The sequence below is a fragment of the Pygoscelis adeliae genome, unplaced genomic scaffold (assembly GCF_000699105.1).
Source record: "Pygoscelis adeliae isolate BGI_AS28 unplaced genomic scaffold, ASM69910v1 Scaffold315, whole genome shotgun sequence".
NCBI lineage: Eukaryota > Metazoa > Chordata > Aves > Sphenisciformes > Spheniscidae > Pygoscelis > Pygoscelis adeliae.
The window spans coordinates 677,241-695,970 of NW_008824865.1; the positions used below are offsets into that span (position 1 = coordinate 677,241).

The following is an 18,730-nucleotide window of genomic DNA, read 5'->3' on the forward strand; positions in this document are numbered from 1 at the left end:
ATAAAAGCAAACTTGCTGTATCACCAGAATTGTTTTGTATGAACCTGTTCTGTATACCTACTGCACAGGCAAGGAAGAGAGGCTTTGGCTTCTGGAAGCTTTGTCTAAGCAAACATTAACAAATTTATTAAAATAATACAAATTTTGTATCTGTAACATCAACATGTACAAATACAAAAGGGGATGTAGTTGAGTATACTTTAGCAAGGTAGTACTCTTATTTTGCTATTTAATCCAATATGGCTGACTGCTACTTTTAGGAAGGCAGGAAGTTTTCTGGTCATTTCACAAAGCAATAGGGAAAAGTAGAAGAGAATTCTTAAATCATTGCTCTGCTCTTCAGAGAGAACTTCAGCAACACCCTGCAGCACTGCAGTGCGAGGAAAAGCAAAGAGCCAGACAAAACAAGTAAAATAAAGGCTAGAATTTTCAGAAGTGCTTAAGGGAGGAAGAAACTCAAGAATTATGAAAAAATCAGCCGAAATCAAGAGTATAGCTCTTCTAAGCTCTTTCTGGAAGTAACTACAAATAGCATTTCTTGACTAAATTTTATATCAAATACACTAGCTAATGAGCATTTTTTCAAACCACTTCCAAAATTGCACTTTTGTTGAAATATTATTTTGACTCTAAAATATTTTCCCATTTTACAGCTCCACTGCTCCCCCTCCCGTTCTTCAGGATTAATTGTGTAGTTTAGTGTACAATGTACAGATATCAAATGCTGTCCCAGCGTATTTACAAGGATATTGAGATATATTCTTTCTGGCTGTTTCTGACTGATGTTAAATTTGTGGACACCTCCTGCCACCGCCACCTATTTTTATTTGTGATCATAGAATCATAGAAAGGTTTGGGTTGGAAGGGACCTTTAAAGGTGATCTAGTCCACCCCCCCTGCCGTGGGCAGAGACATCTTCAACTAGATTGGCTTGCTCAGAGCCCCGTCCAACCTGACCTGGAATGTTTCCAGGGATGGGGCATCTACCACCTCTCTGGGTAACCTGTTCCAGTATTTCATCACCCTCAGTGTAAAAAATTTCTTCCTTAGATCTAGTTCAAATCTACCTTCTTTTAGTTTAAAGCCATTCCCCCTTGTCCTGTCACAACAGGCCCTGCTAAAAAGTCTGTCCCCATCTTTCTTATAAGCCCCCTTTAAGTATTGAAGGGCCGCAATAAGGTCTCCCTTGAGCCTTCTCTTCTCCAGGCTAAACAACCGCAACTGTCTCAAGCCTTTCTTCACAGGAGAGGTGTTCTATCCCCCTGATCATTTTCATGGCCCTCTTCTGGACCCGCTCCAACAGGTCTGTGTCTTTCTTATGCTGAGGGCTCCAGGGCTGGACGCAGTACTCCAGGTGGGGTCTCACCAGACCAGAGTAGAGAGGCAGAATCACCTCCCTCGACCTGCTGGCCACGCTGCTTTTGATGCAGCCCAGGATATGATTGGCCTTCTGGGCTGTGAGCGCACGTTGCTGGTTCATGTCCAGCTTTTCATCCACCTGTACTCCCAAGTCCTTCTTGGCAGGGCTACTCTCAATCCCTTCATCCCCCAGCCTGTATTGATACTGGGGGTTGCCCTGACCCAGGTGCAGGACCTTGCACTTGGCCTTGTTGAACCTCATGGGGTTCACATGGGCCCACTTCTTGAGCTTGTCCAGGTGATATACATGCTGAGATGTGTCAAATTAGCAGTTTGCTGTTAAGGAAGATTTATACATGTTAACACAATTTGAATAATTTCTTATCCATGCTTTGGTAACCATAAAATGTGGAAAGCTAAATTTTAATAAATATGCAGTTTTTCTTCTAGGAAATCAGATTATTAGATTTCTGTTAGCCTGTTTCCGTAGCCTTCCAAATTCCACCCTAGGTATTACAGTCCATGTTATTGTTTCTCTTTTGAAAATACTTAAAAAAGATTTACTGGTGGTAACTCAGGTTAGACTGCAGTGAGTCCCGAGTTAATGATGATGAAAGCACTGTACTATTTTCCCCATAATGCTGATTTTAAATATAATGCTGTAACAGTTCTGAAGCAGCATTTAAATATTAATTGTTTCTTGAAATATTCAAGTAAGAATATGGAGTGTTGGTGGTTTTGGAAAGGATTTTTATAAAGTATAATATGAAAAAATTCTTAACTTCTGGGGGGAGAGCAGTTTGAAGAAGTGGTAAAATAAAGGGAGTAGGACAGCTTTTTTTAAAAAAAACAAAACCGAAAACTAGTCCATTATATAATTCAGACAGGAAAGTGGAGCTCAAGGTGTTCCATTTTCAAGACAGACACCTAGCAGAACCAGTCCTCTGAGGTTTAGAAAAGTAATCGCATTCTCAACTGAAAGCACAAGTAGTCCTGATGTCAGAATTAAAAATTTGTTCTTAATCTCGCATATTCTTATTTTGATGACTAAACTCAAACAGTTGGGGAACTGACACAAAGGTATGCAGCAGGTCTGAGGAAAAATTGGTGAAATGGAATCTTTCCTGTATCCTCAGGCTAGTTACTCTTTCCAGTTTAGTTTCCCAATGCGTGTGGTGAAGGTAATTGTTTTCCTCACAAAGGCTTGCAGGGATTAATTTGTTTGTCTCAGTCTGAAATTATGGAAGGTGAGGATCAGAATCCGGTCTGCCTAATGCAGATATTGCTCCATTGCCCTGGAGACAGCGCATTCTTCCTAATGCAACCACCTCAGCTTTCACATACAACAGAGAAGCAAGTTTCTCTAAAGCCTGGTGGGGAGGACTCAGTCCATCAAATGTAGGTGTTTTCCCCTGTCTGTTGAGAATTTAGGCTATGTAGGCACCTTCAGAGTATGATCTATAGCTGGAACTCTGGTTCTGACGCCTCATCTAATGTGAAATGAGTGTGCTCCAGGGAGTGAGGGAAGGGACCCCGGTTCCTCCATCTGCCTGTTTGAATGATGAAACCACTTGTTTGGAATGAAGAATTTTTTACCTTTTTCTGCTTTTGTCCCACTGGTTCTTGTTGTCCTGTCTGCTCAATCTTTCGTTTGGAGCAGGGAGTATGTTCTCACCCTGCATATCTCATGATGGGATGGTTAGAGGGTGTTGCAGAAACCCAAACGGAAGATGGTCGTTTGTAGCCCTCTTGGGCCTAGATCTCAAGTCCTGCTGCTTTTTGTTGAAGTTCTCTAAGCAGTGGTGGTATGAAACATGGAATAAATAGTTATAGCCAGGTGTACTAAGGGTAAGTACTGGCTTTTTGGCTTCTGTTGGAGAACAGGAGATAATTTGCAGTGGAGAATTCGGGCGGTTTGGATCTTGGTAGAACGCGAGGTAGACAATAGGTACATTAGGCAGTTGTGCGCATGCATGGACAGCTAAGATGAGCATTCAGGCAACTTTCAGATTAGGTAGGTAGGAACCTCAGGAATTAATGAGAGTAGGTAGTCCTGACTACCGTGTGATCCAAATCACTCTCTAGGACTTTAGGTTGATCTTAAGGACTTAAATCTCAATTTAATGTATGATTAGGCAAACTGAATATAATTTGAAGAACACTTCTAGGAAGACCAATTAATTGCTTTTATAATTTTACATGTAGAACAATTAATGATCTAGCATCTCCTATGCTATGCTAGGGTGATACAAGACATAACAGTGCTGGACTTTGTGGTTGACAGTCTTCTACTGTGAGTTAGTTAGAGGAATATTTTCACAAATGTTATGAAGTCACTGTTCTTGTTTCACCTTCTACCTGAAGACTTGTTAGCTTCTCTCTACTCTTTTTGTTCTTGATGTGTAATGCTGACCTATGTCTGTAACTTGCAGTCAAACACTCATGATAGCATGTGTGAGCCCTTCAGATCGAGACTTCATGGAAACATTGAACACATTGAAGTATGCCAATCGGGCGCGAAACATCAAGAACAAAGTGATGGTTAATCAGGACAGGGCTAGTCAACAAATAAATGCTTTGCGCAGTGAGATTACACGGCTACAGATGGAACTAATGGAATATAAAACAGTAAGTTTATCCTCTTAGGACTAATTCTGCTTTAAAATGCTTATAGTTCTACAGCTTGTTTTTCTGTTGGCTGCTTCCACTTAATACACTAAAAAAAATTGAATAGTAACCCTAACTTAAACAATACCTCTAATTCCAGTGATTACCAAATGTTTTTAGAAAACTTGGGTTGCATCCCCAGAGTAAAGATACATCAATGAATGCCAGTGACGTCAACAGATGCTGCATGCTGTTTGTTTTTTGAAAGGCAAAAATTGACCTTGTCACGCTCAGCAATGAGAAAGTCACTTCCAAAGCAAAAATGACCACACTTTAGATTGGCACATAAATGAACGTGAACAGTTATTGTGTATTGCTTTTAAAAATTTACCAGACAGCTAAAATAATTCATGTTTTTAAAAATATATTTTGTTATATAAGCCGAATACTTATACTACACAATGCCCGTTTCTTCCTGAAATTTTAGACAAATAATGTTTTCAGCAATAAATGTGGCTACCAAACAGTGTCCTCCTCTTTTATTGTCCTTGAGATAGTATCCTGATTTGATAGAGTTGTCTTCTCATTTCTTAACCTCTTCAAGAACTTGTATTTCAGACTAAGATGGAATTACACAGGACCCAAATGCTAAGGTGTTGGCCAGACATCAATGTTTTGAAAACTATCCATTTATCCATTGTTTTAAACTTTTTGAGAGAAGACTATATCTTTTGCTATGAGTATCTATTTGACGTTTCAAGTAATCTGTGGATTGCCTTTGCCAAGTTAAAAACTTTTCATGTGTAGGTCAGCCTTTGCTAGTAATAAAATATATTTACTTTCTTAAGGGTAAAAGGATTATAGATGAAGAAGGTGTTGAAAGCATCAATGACATGTTTCATGAAAATGCAATGCTGCAAACAGAAAACAACAACCTGCGTGTTAGAATTAAAGCAATGCAAGAGACTATTGATGCATTGAGAGCGAGAATAACGCAACTTATGAGTGATCAGGCCAACCAAGTGCTAGCCAGAGCAGGTATGCTGTGGGTGTGTTGTGCATGTGTGTAAACTGCTTAATAAGTTCATGAACTTAAATCAGTTATATGTTCTTGCTTCATGGGTCCCTTGGAATGAAGTGATGCCTTTGTAACAGTAATGCAGGACCTGCTTTGGCAGGGATACGCCCCCATCTAATTCTTTCCTCTGTTACTGGAGACTTCTATTAATAGAAATAGTTTGGTACTCTGATTTGACCATTCATTTAGGACTACGAGCAACACGAAATGTTTGGATAGGAATTACTTGTATGCTTAGCTGTACATGGACTTAATATTTTGCTTTGGATGAGGACCTGGGTACAGGTGGGTGAATGTTGGCTTGCTTTTCACTTCATAGAATAATCGACCAATTGACTTACCATGACTGCATTGTTCTTTTTGTGCAGTTTGTGAGGTTACTTTTGATTTATGGTACATGCATTGTTAAAACGTGCTAATATGGAAAATGAAACAGAAAAAGTTTGTTTGAAAAAGAAATCCTGATCATATGACACAGAGGAACCAAAAACTTAATGCAGCTTAAGGAGCAAATATATTTTACATATCAGATAAGTTCTAAACGTGTAGCCCATATGACTTTCTCTTTGCTGGTACCTCATGCCTAGTAGCTGTATTCAGATATTTATACTGTTGTTGTCCTTTCAAAATCTTTCTCTCCCCCCCCCCCCCCCTCTCTTACCCCCCCCCCCTTCCTCTCTGTCTGTCAAAGGAGAAGGAAATGAAGAAATTAGCAACATGATTCATAATTATATCAAGGAAATTGAAGATCTCAGGTATTTGCATAATATGTATTTGAACAATTTTTATTTAAAAAAATATTAAAACTATTAGCAAGTAATATCAGCTGTTTTCCTGTGTGGGGATTACTTTAGGACAGTGGTTCTTCAGCTTCTAAGACCGTCTGGTGTTGCTCTTGGCCACAGAAAATTAATATGTTAAAGATGAAGCTGACAATAGAAATGAAAGTAAGATGTTGCCTAAATAATGATGGTGACTTAATATTGTTGCACAAAGGACAGCAAAACTTGGAATGATTGTTTTATGGTAACTTAATAAGCTCATATATAAGTGATACTACTGAGAAATTACTTGTTACAACTTAGTGTTTAAAAAAAAAGCATCTGCTTTCCTTTTAAATTTAAAAAAAGTATTAAATATTTTAGATATTTTTATTTCTCTCTTTCTTGGAGGTGTATCATGCAAAAAAAATTATCTGGCTTATTCCCAGTTAGTGTTAGAGCTACATAATACTGTAGCTCTTGTGTAATGTGTATATACATACAGCGTATGCAGTTATATATCTGTGTGTATGTTTATACAGACATTTATATTTATATGTATTCTGTCTAGGGTGTATGATATACATACAATATACGTAACTGTTGTGTAAAATGGTCTCATCAAGGGATTTACTACACTTGTATTTTGTGAGACTTCACCTTGGTTTGTAGTTTTTTTTAAAACTGAAGGTAGTGCATTGCAGTTTCAGATGCTAAATGTATCTCATGCATTAGCAATACTTGTGATTCATGGTCTACAATTCTTTTTTTTTAAGAGCAAAATTATTAGAAAGTGAAGCAGTGAATGAAAATCTTCGACGCAATTTGTCAAGAGCTTCAACAAGATCCACGTATTTTGGTGGACCATCAGCATTTTCTGCTTCTATGCTTTCTTCAGAGAAAGAGACAATGGAAATTCTAGATATAGCCAAGAAAGATCTAGAAAAGCTGAAAAAAAAAGAAAGGAAAAAGAAAAAGAGGTGGTGTATGAATTATAATGCTATTTGTTTTCTCTTTATTAGTAAAGAGGTGTATTTTTTTTTTTAACCACTGAGACTTTAAAATTCATTCGTTGTTGCTGTGTGGGTTTGGATCCCAAACTGCTGTTCCTTCAAACCCTTTTACACACTGAAGTTATAGGTGTTTTTCTTTTGCATCTTTTATTCTAGTGAAGTATACAGTATTTGTAGGATGAATGTCTCTGTTGTAATGAATTTTTCTATGTAATTATGCACAATGGTAAAAGCACCAGGTGCTCTCCATAAATTTTGATTATTTTTTAAAAATTTTTTTATAATGCATCTGAAATTCAACAGAAGTTTTCAAAAACAAAAATTATAATAATTTTTTCTACCAGATACCAAAACTGAAACAGGTTTCTGAAGAAAAGATATTCTAAATAGCTGGGAATTCTTTGGTAGCTCTTGGAATGGCTTCTTTTGCTTTATCTTCTGCTTTTATGAATGTTTTTAATTTGAGGTTTCCTAATTCTCTGCAACATCATGCTTTGCTGTTTTTTGTTGTCCAGCTTCTCACCTACTAAAATGCTCATAGACATTGATATAAGTGCCTGTTCAGACAGCAGTTAGTACAGCAAGGCTCTCTTTGTGTACTCCGAGACTTTGATTCCATTAGAGATGTTTCCCTTTTCCTTGAAATTTTCCATGCTTCTACTCTATTACTCTTTCTGCTAATGGCCCTTCAGACTACTTCTATAAGTTAAGAGTAAAATGAAAACAGTGTAAGCCTGAAATATAGTTGAAGTATAAAGTAGATTTGAGTTAGTGATATCTGCAATTTGAGGTCTTATATCTATAAATCCATTCACCACATAAATGTCTGATACTTGTAGAGAACTCATTTTAATAACAACTAGATTCTTCCTTTGCATATCATTTTTCAGGAAACTCTTATACTTTTATGGGGATTTTGATAGATTTTATGTCTCATGTTTGTAGGAACTTGAGGGGAGGATGGAAGTATTAAATGAAATCAGCAGAATGTTCTGGCGTCTCTTCAACCAAACACTTCAATATGTTCTTTAACTGTAAATACCAGAACAAAGAGATTTGATTTTTGTATGTGTCAACACATTTTAAAATCAAGCATACATTTAAATACGCGCTTAGATAGAGCCCCAATTGTTAGGTTGGGGCCTGAGTATTAGGTAGCAGACAGGATTGTGACCAGAAAACAGATAAAGGTTACTAGATATATTGAGTAATATCTCTTATTGTAGGAGGTGATTTGGAAACTTTCCAAAAACATTTGGAAGTTTTACCCCACATACAGTAGTAAGTAAAACACATGGTTGTTCATTTGTTTGTTTTTTTCCCCCTGAAAGAAGCTTCTGCATCTAGTCAGAGTTGCTCACACCAGGACAGTAATCTTGTGAACGGGATAGCCAAGTGGTCTGATCCAGAAGTAGGGACTACTTACCATAAACTATTTTTGAAACCAGTTTTCTATCCTAGCATTATAGAATTAAGAGAACCATAGAAAAAATTAAGTTGGAAGAGACCTCTTGATGGTCCAGCCTCCATCTTAAAGTGGGTCTTTTGTTCTATAGAATGGGATCATACTCTTCACAGTGCTGGTAAGATTTGAATCTATCTGCTGGCATGTCTGCAGACTGCTTTGTAATAAATATTTATACATTTCTGGGGTGCATATATTAGGAGAAGAATTCCTTAGAAGCTAATAAATGTTAGAATTTGAGGGTTTATGTATATAGCCTGTCATGCTTGTTATCTGCAGAGTGCTTCTATCTAATTAATGAAATGCAAAGTCCGTCTTCAGGATATATCGCTGTGAATTTTTATTCTATTGAAATTTCAGGAATTGGCAACGGGTATGCTAATGTATTGCAAAGGGACAATTTACCCTGCAGTTTGGTAGGGATTCTTTGCTCTACTTCTGCCTTCTACAGGCATTTAGCTGCTTTTACTGTACTATTTCTTTTTAGGGTGGTTGTTCTTTTAAAATTGTCTAACTAGCATTTTTCTATTAAAATGGGATAGGTAAGCCTAGTTACTAGTTCTGCCCCATCTGCTACCTTTCTTGATCTGTTTGTTTCCTGGTTATGGGTCAGCATGATGAAAGATGCATATCTTTGAGTACATGCAACTTATCTAAATTGTTGTGAGCTAGCTTTTGAAGATCTGAGAGCCAGTTTCTGAATGAGCAGCAGGTATGTACTGCTATATATCTGTAGCCTTTAATAAGCATCTGTCATAAACTTTATCAGAAGCAGTTTACACAGCAGTAATGTTTTGGCTACTGAAATACTGACATGCTTGGTTGGAGTGTAGGTGTGACCTACTCACCAGAAGCCCCAGAGCAAACCTCCCATGTGCCTTTCAATCATTAGTCAGCCTTACGTACCTGGTAACCTTTTTTGACTGTTGTCTTTTGACTTCCCTAACCTTTATTAAACTAAATTAGTGATAAAATTAGATGAGGTTCAGCGTGTTAGCTCCTAGCTGACACTGAAGGAAGATGGCAGGCAGTATAAGGTGAAAAGGCAGCAAAAGCTCTTGCTCAAAACTTGCTCATAATGGGAACATGAGGAATTTTAGTAGTTGTTGAAATTTAAGCCATCTCTGCACTTATGTCATGCAGATATTTCTTTACTTATACATCCACATTTGTTCAAGAGGAAAAAGTACAAGTAATACTAACACTTTGTCCATCTCATTGCTTTTGATGCATATTTTTTGTTAATTTATTAAAAAATCACAAGCAATCATTGGCATGTACTTTTTGAATCCCAGAAAAATAAACAGCAATTTTCTGCTTTTTATTTAAAAACTAACAACAAAACCCTAAACCAAAAAATAAATGCAGTTTGGAGATTTTTATATGAATTATATTCAGAATATATGATTTAGAATATTAGTACTAAAAATTTCTCATTACTATTTTATATTACAATGTTATCAGCATATGTAAAACTAGTGCATTGGTTTCTTTCCTGATATATTCCTGAGGATATATAACTTTGGTTCGGTGGCAGTACTTCTTGCAATTTTCAGTATTTTACCTGCCAATTTTAAGTGGCAAAAGAGGAGAAAGCTTTTTCTACAACCAAGAGATTTTTTTGAATCCATATTAGAAATAATTCTCAAAGTAAAATATATTGTCTATATCTAAAACTTCTTCCTTAGTGTAATTTGAATTTACAATTGTTGACAGTGACAGATTAGTTAACCTACGAATGCTGCTTCTTTGTTTTCTATTTACTTTCCAACTGTGCAAAATGTATTGCCTTTTTACTACTTGTTGTCTCTTGGTATCTTTTAAAATTTCATTTTAAACTCCACAAGCTCATATATCATTTTTTTACCTTCTTATCACTTTTGCTTTTCACTGTCTGGTTTGTCCTTCATTGGCTTGGCCTTCCAATACTGTACCTCGTGCTTTTGAAGGCTACAGAAACTTGAGGAAAGCAGTCAAGAAGAAAGAAGGTTGGAATATTTCCCAAGTTTTTAATTACCTATCATTTCAATTAACTGGTTGTCATACATGAAAAGAAGTTGGGCAGATTCACAGAACTTCAAGAGTAGTTCATTTGGCTTTTCAAAATTCTTTTCTGTGTTTTGACTTACAAGTGTTTTGTCTGGAAGAAACCTCTATTGTGGAATTGAGGTTGACTCTGGGATTGCACAGTGTTGAGCAAGCATTTGTGGGGAGGTGGTGCCTTTGGGAATCGCTATAGAATTAAGTAGATTTCTTTCTTGCATGGTCTGTATGGAATGAAAGGCAGGAGGAAGGCACAGCAGCTCATATGGTATGAAATGTATAGCAGGCAGTATATGACAATAATAATTTTGGCATGTGAGATCAAGAAGGTCTTGGACCTTCGCACCTCAATTAAGTCTGCTGCTTTTATTTTTGAAAGCATGTGACTGAAGCCTTGACCATTCCTTCCGTTCAGTTTCAGCCAAAGCAGTAGATAAAGTAGTTAGTTGTAGAGAGCAGTTGAGGGCTCTAAAAAAAGAAATATATTGTCATTAAAAATGCAAGCAACAGAGCTTTTATTTTTCAGCTGTCTACTTTGATCAAAAAAACCCCCACTGAATTCATGCAGATGATGTGAATCCACAGCTCAGTAGCACACAAATTAAGCAGTACAGATCTGTATGGGAGAGCTGCTGGCTCTCCTTCCTCCTGTCTCTCCCCTTTATTAGGCAGAACACAAATTCTGTGTGGTGGTGAGCTCCGTCCTGTGTGCAGGCAGAAGGGAAACTGGGCATTTGCCTCAATCTGCATGAAGATTGCAGCTAAGATCTGTTATCATTTAGGCTTACTAACTAACATAAACCAGAACGTGTTGTGGGCTGAGTGAGATGAGAATCTGCGGAAATGAGATTGCGTGGCTCAGTGTTCCCTGTTTGGCTTTTTTTTTTCTGGACAAATCTGGTTAGGCTTTTTACTTTCAGCCTCCCCGGCTGCTGCGTGGATTCAGATGGTCCAAGCAAAAGCTTTCTGCCTTGCGCATGGTCAGCTGTAGCTGGATTCGGTTTCACTGGTGATGAGTGGGGCAGAAGGAACCAGTTAGCACTGAACAGGTTAAAAAACAGTATAACAAAAAATCATGTGTGCACAGAAGCACTGTGTCACTTAACCGGCAGTCTTCAGAGTAGAGCTCTGTTTTAAAGGTGGTTTCTAGGTGTCACTTGCCAAATTATAGTGTCTCAAATCTACTGAACATTTCTTGTCGCTGCACTGAGTATTGGATTTGTCTAAGAGTTAGACCTCGAGTCTGAGCTCTTTTTGGTGTCAGTGGAGGAAGATGTGCATTCCTAGTTACCCTGCCTGATCAGTGACAGCACGTAACTTGCCGAACTTTTATGCAGCTGAAGTTAGGTGAGGCGGATTCCACATTATGCAATCCTAACCACATTTTTTTGTTATTACCCCCTATGGTGTCTAGCCCTATTCTATCACAATTTCCCATCTATTGGGGATGGTTTGGGTTTTGCACATATAGTGCTAGAGGGACTGACATTTGATCCATGACAGTTTGCAGAGTGCCATTGATTTTTGAATTTTACATTTGCATGTGATGTCTCAAACGTGCACTTAAAAACATTAAAATTTGTCCTAATGGCTAATACACCAAACCCTTAAAACAAAACCAAAAAAACCCTGCTGTAATTGGCATAAGCCATCACTACAGTTCAGGTTGCCAAGAGAGGAAAGAATACAGAGATACTTGACTTTTAAATAAGTTTTAAACCATAGTCTGAAAAACAAAAGCATGGAAATATACTAAGATGTAATCATAATAGTTGGCAAAAGTTTTTCTTTTTGAGATGGACAGTCCTATTGCAAAAATTCAGTATTTCTCAACTCTTTTTGTTGTTGTATCAATGCCTATTTTGAGCATTCCCTTGATGTTCCCAGATAACTGATCAAAAGAGTAGTTATAGTATGATAAATTAGGATATTGTTTAAGGCTTATAGGTAAATTTTCAGACAATTGTAAGCACAGTAGGCTCTGTTACAGCATGAGAGTGTAGTAATACCTGTAACGTATGTTGTTCCTGCACACAGTGTTGTTCTTGTTTTGTAAAAGCTATTCTGGGTACACTGCAACTTCCATGCAAAATGAGTACTGCTCTAGTATATGAAGATGTGTATTCTGATTGTCCTAGTTGTGCAATATGCCCTAAAACAATGTACTAACCATTAATATTATTTTGCAAGCTAAGATTGCATAATTAAGCATTATTTTATTATCTGCGGGAGATTGGAAGTTGTGTTTTACCCATGCCCAACACCTGTACCTTTGTCTAACTACACTTTGGTTTTCATCTTTATTTGGAATTACAACTTATTGGTTTGGGGGATGGGAAGCACATGCCATTTCAGTTTGTGAATATTTTGTGTCTGTGCCTCTTCTGCTAGTGTTAAAGAGGATAACACAGATAACGAGCAAGAGAAGAGAGATGAAAAAGGCACTTCGGAGAGAGAGAATAATGAATTGGAAGCAGTAAGTATTTAAAGTGTTTGGTTTATTTGTTCATTGTCTGTTTAATGATTTACAAAGTTACAGAAAGGAAGTTAGGAATGGGTCAGGTGAATGCTGTGGCTTCACAGTGATAGTCACAAGTGATTGGGGGATGGAAAAGTGAGGGCGTGCTTCAACATCTTTGTTTTGTACATTTTGTAGGAGGAAATTCAGGAAGTAAGTGATCATGAGGATGAAGAAGAGGAAGATGATGAGGATGAAGATGACATGGAAGTTGTCGAAAGCTCAGATGAATCGGATTCCGACTCTGATGAAAAAGGTGATGTCAGTGCAATATTTTGTAGAATTTTACAAATACTATCTGTCATTCTTTGGGTTTTGGTAAGCAAGATAGCGTGCTGTCAACTCACTGTCCATAATTCTCTGTGGATAGTATGTCCAGTGAATTCTTTTTTGGTTATGGTGCTAAAACATGTAATATGCATCTGATCGAGTGTCCCCATACTGGCTTTAAAACTGACCAGAGGCCATCAGGTGTTTGATAACACATTTCTTCCTTAGTTAGAATATCCAAAGTGTAAGGTTTAAATACTGGGTTATTTTTATGTCTCGGGACTAATCACCAAGGTGATAGTTCCCATTCAGCTAATTTGGAAATGGGTAGAATTCTGAAAGGCTGGAAGTCCATCAGCCTTCCTCATTTTCAGAGGCTATGGCTTTATGTAGAAGCATTAACAGCTGGCTTACGTGTGGTATGCAAATTAGGACTGCTGGAATCAGAGACAGAATCAACAGCAATTCTCTCATGTGAGCTGGACCAAATGGGCAAACCAAGTCTGTTGGTTCCTTGTTGTTTGAGAGTCACACAAACTATTAGCAGGAGTTGCAGAACCTGGAAAAAAAAAATCCTCAATGACATCTTTATTCTGGAGCACATCATCTGAAGCCAAAAAAGGACATAATTGACTAAAGAAATTAATTAAACTTCTATAAACTTAGCATGTGGGTTAGTCCTTTTTCCTTAGTTTTTCTTCCTACTTTTCTCATTCCCTTCACCATTCCACTTCCATGATTGAGGTGGCTCTTCTCTTCTCAGAATTTTGGCTGTATTTTTCTAAGAGCTAGTGAATGGAAAGTCTCCCCTTGGAGTCTGACAGCAGTCAGATTTTCCTTTTATAATCTGCTGGGGTTTATGAATGACAGTTATTCTGCAGCCCTGAGATGTGACTGAAGTCTCAGCCTGTGCAACTTTTGTGTGGGGAAGGACCGACTGCTGATGTTGAGATTTAAACATGAGGAATTACAACATATGGGCAACTGTGATCCAATGAGAGATATCTTTCCCAGTTCTAGGATGGGGAGAGTGTTTAAGGAGGAGACTTTATAATGAATTGCAAATAATAGTTTTGCTTGCTGCATTGTGCTTTGTGCAGAATTCTCCTATGCACAATTTACATGTCAGGAAATGACCATACCGTTGCAGGGGGTATCTATAGTTATGTGATCCTCACTGTTACTTTAACAGAAGTCTTCATTTTTAATTACTCAACTCTTTTTTTAGAAAATTATCAAGCTGACTTGGCAAATATCACCTGTGAAATAGCCATTAAGCAGAAACTGATCGATGAGCTAGAGAACAGCCAGCGAAGGCTGCAAACACTGAAAAAACAATATGAAGAGAAACTAATGATGCTACAACATAAGATTCGAGACACTCAGCTTGAAAGAGATCAGGTTCTTCAAAACTTGGGTAAGGCATACAAAATCATTTAAATCTAGATGTTGTGTAAGATACTGAAATTGAATTGTTTGCTATTTCCCTCACTTTCTTTTTCAAATGTGATAAGAAATTGCAGAAAACAGAAATAGGTTTGTACCCATAATGCCAGTGAATCATACTTTACTCATTCTAGTTTCTACCAGAATTGAGAGAGATTCTTTGAAAAGACACTGCTACTAACAGGTTATTTGATTTGGTTGAATAAGCATTTTCAATTTTCCAGGAGCTCATTTTAATGTGGTCCTTGAGACAGTTCCTGAATTAAAAGTTCCCACTCTTCCCTCCCCTCTTTCTTTTGATTTGCATAAAAGTAAGAACTAGGATCAATGGCCTTGCAGAGATGCTTTACTGATCAAACTTTTTTGAATATATAATTGTTTTGAGATGAAAAAGTAACTCTGGCTCAGGAAGTCCTAAGCCACAAATAGTTGAACTTTGGGAAAGTACTGGGGGAAGTAGTTTGTTTCTTTCTTTTTAAAAATATAGTATATATGCTTTATAGTTATATACTTTATATACTTTATATGCTTTTGCTGTTCCCTTATTGTTCCTTAGACCTTCGCTTTTGACCAGTGCCAGAAAAGGGATACTAGGCTTGATGGCTCTTGGGGCTGTTGTTATGATCTTGTGCACGTATGTGTGAACAACCATGCGTGTATCTGTGTCTTCATGTACTCAGATATTTGTTGTCTAGTGCAAAAAAATCAGAAGGAAAGTGTTAATACTTGATCTCTTATCCAAGAAGACATACAAGGTGGAAAGTTCGAAGCAGTGCAGGTGACAGGAGCTAGAGACAAATTAAATTTTTCAAAGATATTGCAGGTAATACTAAAAGCAGATGAAGCAGTCATCTGCTGTGGCTGGCAAAGTGAAAATATCCTGAACAAAAGCAGATTAAGAACTCCCTTTCGCTCTAGGTTCTGTAGAGACCTATTCAGAAGAAAAGGCAAAAAAAATCAAATCAGAATATGAAAAGAAACTCCAAGCCATGAATAAAGAACTGCAGAGACTTCAAACAGCACAAAAGGAACATGCACGATTGCTTAAAAATCAGTCTCAATATGAAAAGCAACTGAAGAAGTTGCAGCAGGAGGTGACAGAGATGAAGAAAACCAAGGTATATTTCCATATATTGAAGTGTTGTACAATGAATGTTTACTGAAAAATGGGTTGAAATGTCCTGTTCATTTGTCTACCAGATAACTCTGTTCTTGCTGTCAGCAGCTCAAAAGTCTGAAAACAGAAAAGATGTGAAGACTAGGCTATTCCTGGGGGAGAGGGGTGGATTTTAGGTTTAATGAACAGAAATTACAGTATCAAACATGGAGAAGCTTGCACTGCTTATTAGCTGTTATTCAGCACTGAGTGAAGAAGACACGTTAGATGGAGGAGGTAAATTGCTAAAACTATGTAATATACTGGAAGATGGCAATCTGAAGAAGAAACTCTGTGAGTGGGGGCAGGGAACAGCACTTCAGTGTAAACAGCTTTTCTAAGTGATGACCTCTTTACAGGTTCGCTTGATGAAACAAATGAAAGAAGAGCAGGAGAAAGCTAGAATGACTGAATCTAGAAGAAATAGAGAGATTGCACAGCTTAAAAAGGAGCAACGCAAACGAGAGGTGATTTGACAGAACTTTCATTTGGTATAAGCATCTATCATTATGATGTGCATCTGCTTGCAGGCACACACCATGTGTATATGCATTCACTGAGGCAGGCATGTACCTGTATATTTTCACCAGTCAAAATGCACGTAATTGATTTGACTTCTAGAATAACTCAGTTCCTAGCTTCAGGTGATAAGTGCAACAGAAAATAGAAGGCTTATTGAATATGTATATCGGTATTATTTTATTAGTGAATCTTTACAAAACTGTTGCTACCACCTTGCTTGCATGCAAGTATTCTTTTTGATAGAATATTGGATGTAGTGAATTGATATAGTGAAACTAATTTTCATTCTGCACCAAGAAGAGCAAGAAACAATTGTGACTTGACCACTTCATGTCACAACAGTTTTGCAAACTTATATTAATGTGTAAAGGTCTTTTCTTATGCAATAAAGTCCTTGTGGCAGATAATGGAAAAAAAAAATCACGTGCTGCTTGTATTTTTTCACAGCATCAGCTCAAGCTTCTGGAAGCTCAGAAAAGAAATCAAGAAGTCATCTTACGTCGCAAAACTGAAGAGGTATTGTGGTAGCACAGTAATGTATCTTTGAAAACAGAATGATATTGTATTCCTGTAACTTAGAACACAGTTTTGGGGAGAGGTAATCATGTCTCTGCACTCTGTTTCAGGTTACAGCCCTTCGTCGGCAAGTAAGGCCTCTGTCTGATAAAGTGGCAGGAAAGGTAAGTCGAAAGCTGAGCCTGCCTGAGCATCCTATACAGGAAGCAAGTTCTAGCTCATCAGTCGAGCACGATGGTTCAAGAACAGCAACACAGCAGAAGATGAGAATTCCTGTTGCAAGGGTTCAAGCGTTATCTGTAACTGCAACAAATGGAACAGGGTAAGGATTAAGACTGTTTAGTACTCTCTTAAGAGAACTGAAAATTGCATGGACTTTCTAGTGGATAATCTTGTGGTGATACATATTGTAGTAGTTATTTTTCAAACTGCTGCCATGTAATGCTCATAAAATGGGCATTTTACTGTTATCAAATGCAATTTGAGTTTTGTGGGTTTAAGACAGTGTGGAGTAATATAAAATGGCATTAAAGAACAAATCATATTAAGAAATCCCAAAATTTCAAAATCCAGTTAATCTACTCTTAAAGAGAAATGCCCTTGGTGGTCCACTGCCAGAAAAACTTGTTGGAAAACACAGTTTAATATATTAGGTTTATTGGTGATCTTCCACTGTGGTTTGAAGCAGATCCCCTTGTTAAATAGGGAACAACTCTTAGGTGGCACTCAATTTCAATGGTGCATCATACAAGATGCCACAGTGTTTGGTACCTGTTTTTCAAATGCAATAAATTAGAGTGCAGTAGAGTTCAGGGCTGGGTGCAGGTAGCTGTCTGATGCAATGAAAAACTGCAAGAAATTCTGCAAGAAATTAAGTTGTCTGTGGAAAAATATTCTGGCTTGATCATTTTCACATTCAAATGTGTAATTGGACTACTTTAGTCTTAGCTGTATGTTTCTTTTGAATTTATCACAGAAAGAAATATCAGCGGAAAGCAGTGACAAGCAGAGTTTACTCCTCAAAGGCAGCCAGGATGAAATGGCAGTTACTTGAACGCAGAGTGACTGATATCATTATGCAGAGGATGACCATTTCCAATATGGAGGCAGATATGAATAGGTTACTTACGGTGGGTGATCTACTGTGCACTGTTGGCTGTATCATTGTATTGAATAAAGAGAGAGCAGTGCATTTATGTTTACCGTAAAGGAATTGCTGTGATGGTGGCATAGGCAAAGTGACTTGGAATACATTGCAGTCAGTGAAGACTCTTAACAACTCTAGTAAGCATTTGGACCATGGGATTGCTGTGCTCAGTAAGAGCTAAAAAGCACATTAATGGAAACATGTGCAAATATATTCATATATTCACATGTATAACTTCTTCCTGTAGAAATCATGATATGTTAGTTCAAGTATAACAAAGAAAGGAAAACAAAACAAAAAGGTGCTTAAATGTCCTAAGTGTTTACTAATTCCTTTTTATGTAATATTTTGTCTTTGGGGAAAGTAGCAACGTGAAGAACTTACAAAAAGAAGAGAAAAGCTTTCAAAGAAAAGGGAGAAGCTCGTCAAGGATGGGGGTGGCAGTGAAGCAGATAGAAATGTCCAAAACATAAATGAAGAGATGGAGTCACTAACTGCGAATATAGACTACATTAACGACAGCATTTCTGACTGCCAAGCAAACATTATGCAAATGGAGGAAGCAAAGGTAGGTCAAATATTAATGCAAAAATGGTAAAACGGAGAAAAGAAAAAGCAACCATGTTAGCCTTGAAAATGTTCTCATTTAGAAATGAATTTTGTTTTGGTTGTATAATTATTGAACCAGGAAGTGAAAATTGGTGAAAACTTGGGTGAAGTTTGAAATGAAGAGTGTTTATACAACTGAACTTTCAGATCTGAGTTTTAATGTCAATAGTGTAATGCAAGTTAAGATTGCAAAGCATTTGAATGTCAAAGCTGATGCTTT

At 37.4% G+C, this 18,730-nt stretch overlaps 1 protein-coding gene across 1 annotated transcript in view; it reads left to right on the forward strand.

Moving 5' to 3' along the window:
• The window catches only part of KIF21A (kinesin family member 21A), a 77,048-nt gene that overhangs the window by 26,482 nt on the left and 31,836 nt on the right, over nt 1-18,730 (forward strand). Inside the window, exons 11-24 of the mRNA XM_009324374.1 lie at nt 3,792-3,987; nt 4,815-5,004; nt 5,736-5,799; nt 6,582-6,785; nt 10,233-10,271; nt 12,718-12,802; nt 12,983-13,100; nt 14,343-14,531; nt 15,479-15,678; nt 16,076-16,183; nt 16,686-16,754; nt 16,865-17,076; nt 17,731-17,884; nt 18,269-18,469. Coding sequence (XP_009322649.1) covers nt 3,792-3,987; nt 4,815-5,004; nt 5,736-5,799; nt 6,582-6,785; nt 10,233-10,271; nt 12,718-12,802; nt 12,983-13,100; nt 14,343-14,531; nt 15,479-15,678; nt 16,076-16,183; nt 16,686-16,754; nt 16,865-17,076; nt 17,731-17,884; nt 18,269-18,469 — 2,029 coding nt within the window. The remainder of the gene's footprint in view (nt 1-3,791; nt 3,988-4,814; nt 5,005-5,735; nt 5,800-6,581; nt 6,786-10,232; nt 10,272-12,717; nt 12,803-12,982; nt 13,101-14,342; nt 14,532-15,478; nt 15,679-16,075; nt 16,184-16,685; nt 16,755-16,864; nt 17,077-17,730; nt 17,885-18,268; nt 18,470-18,730) is intronic.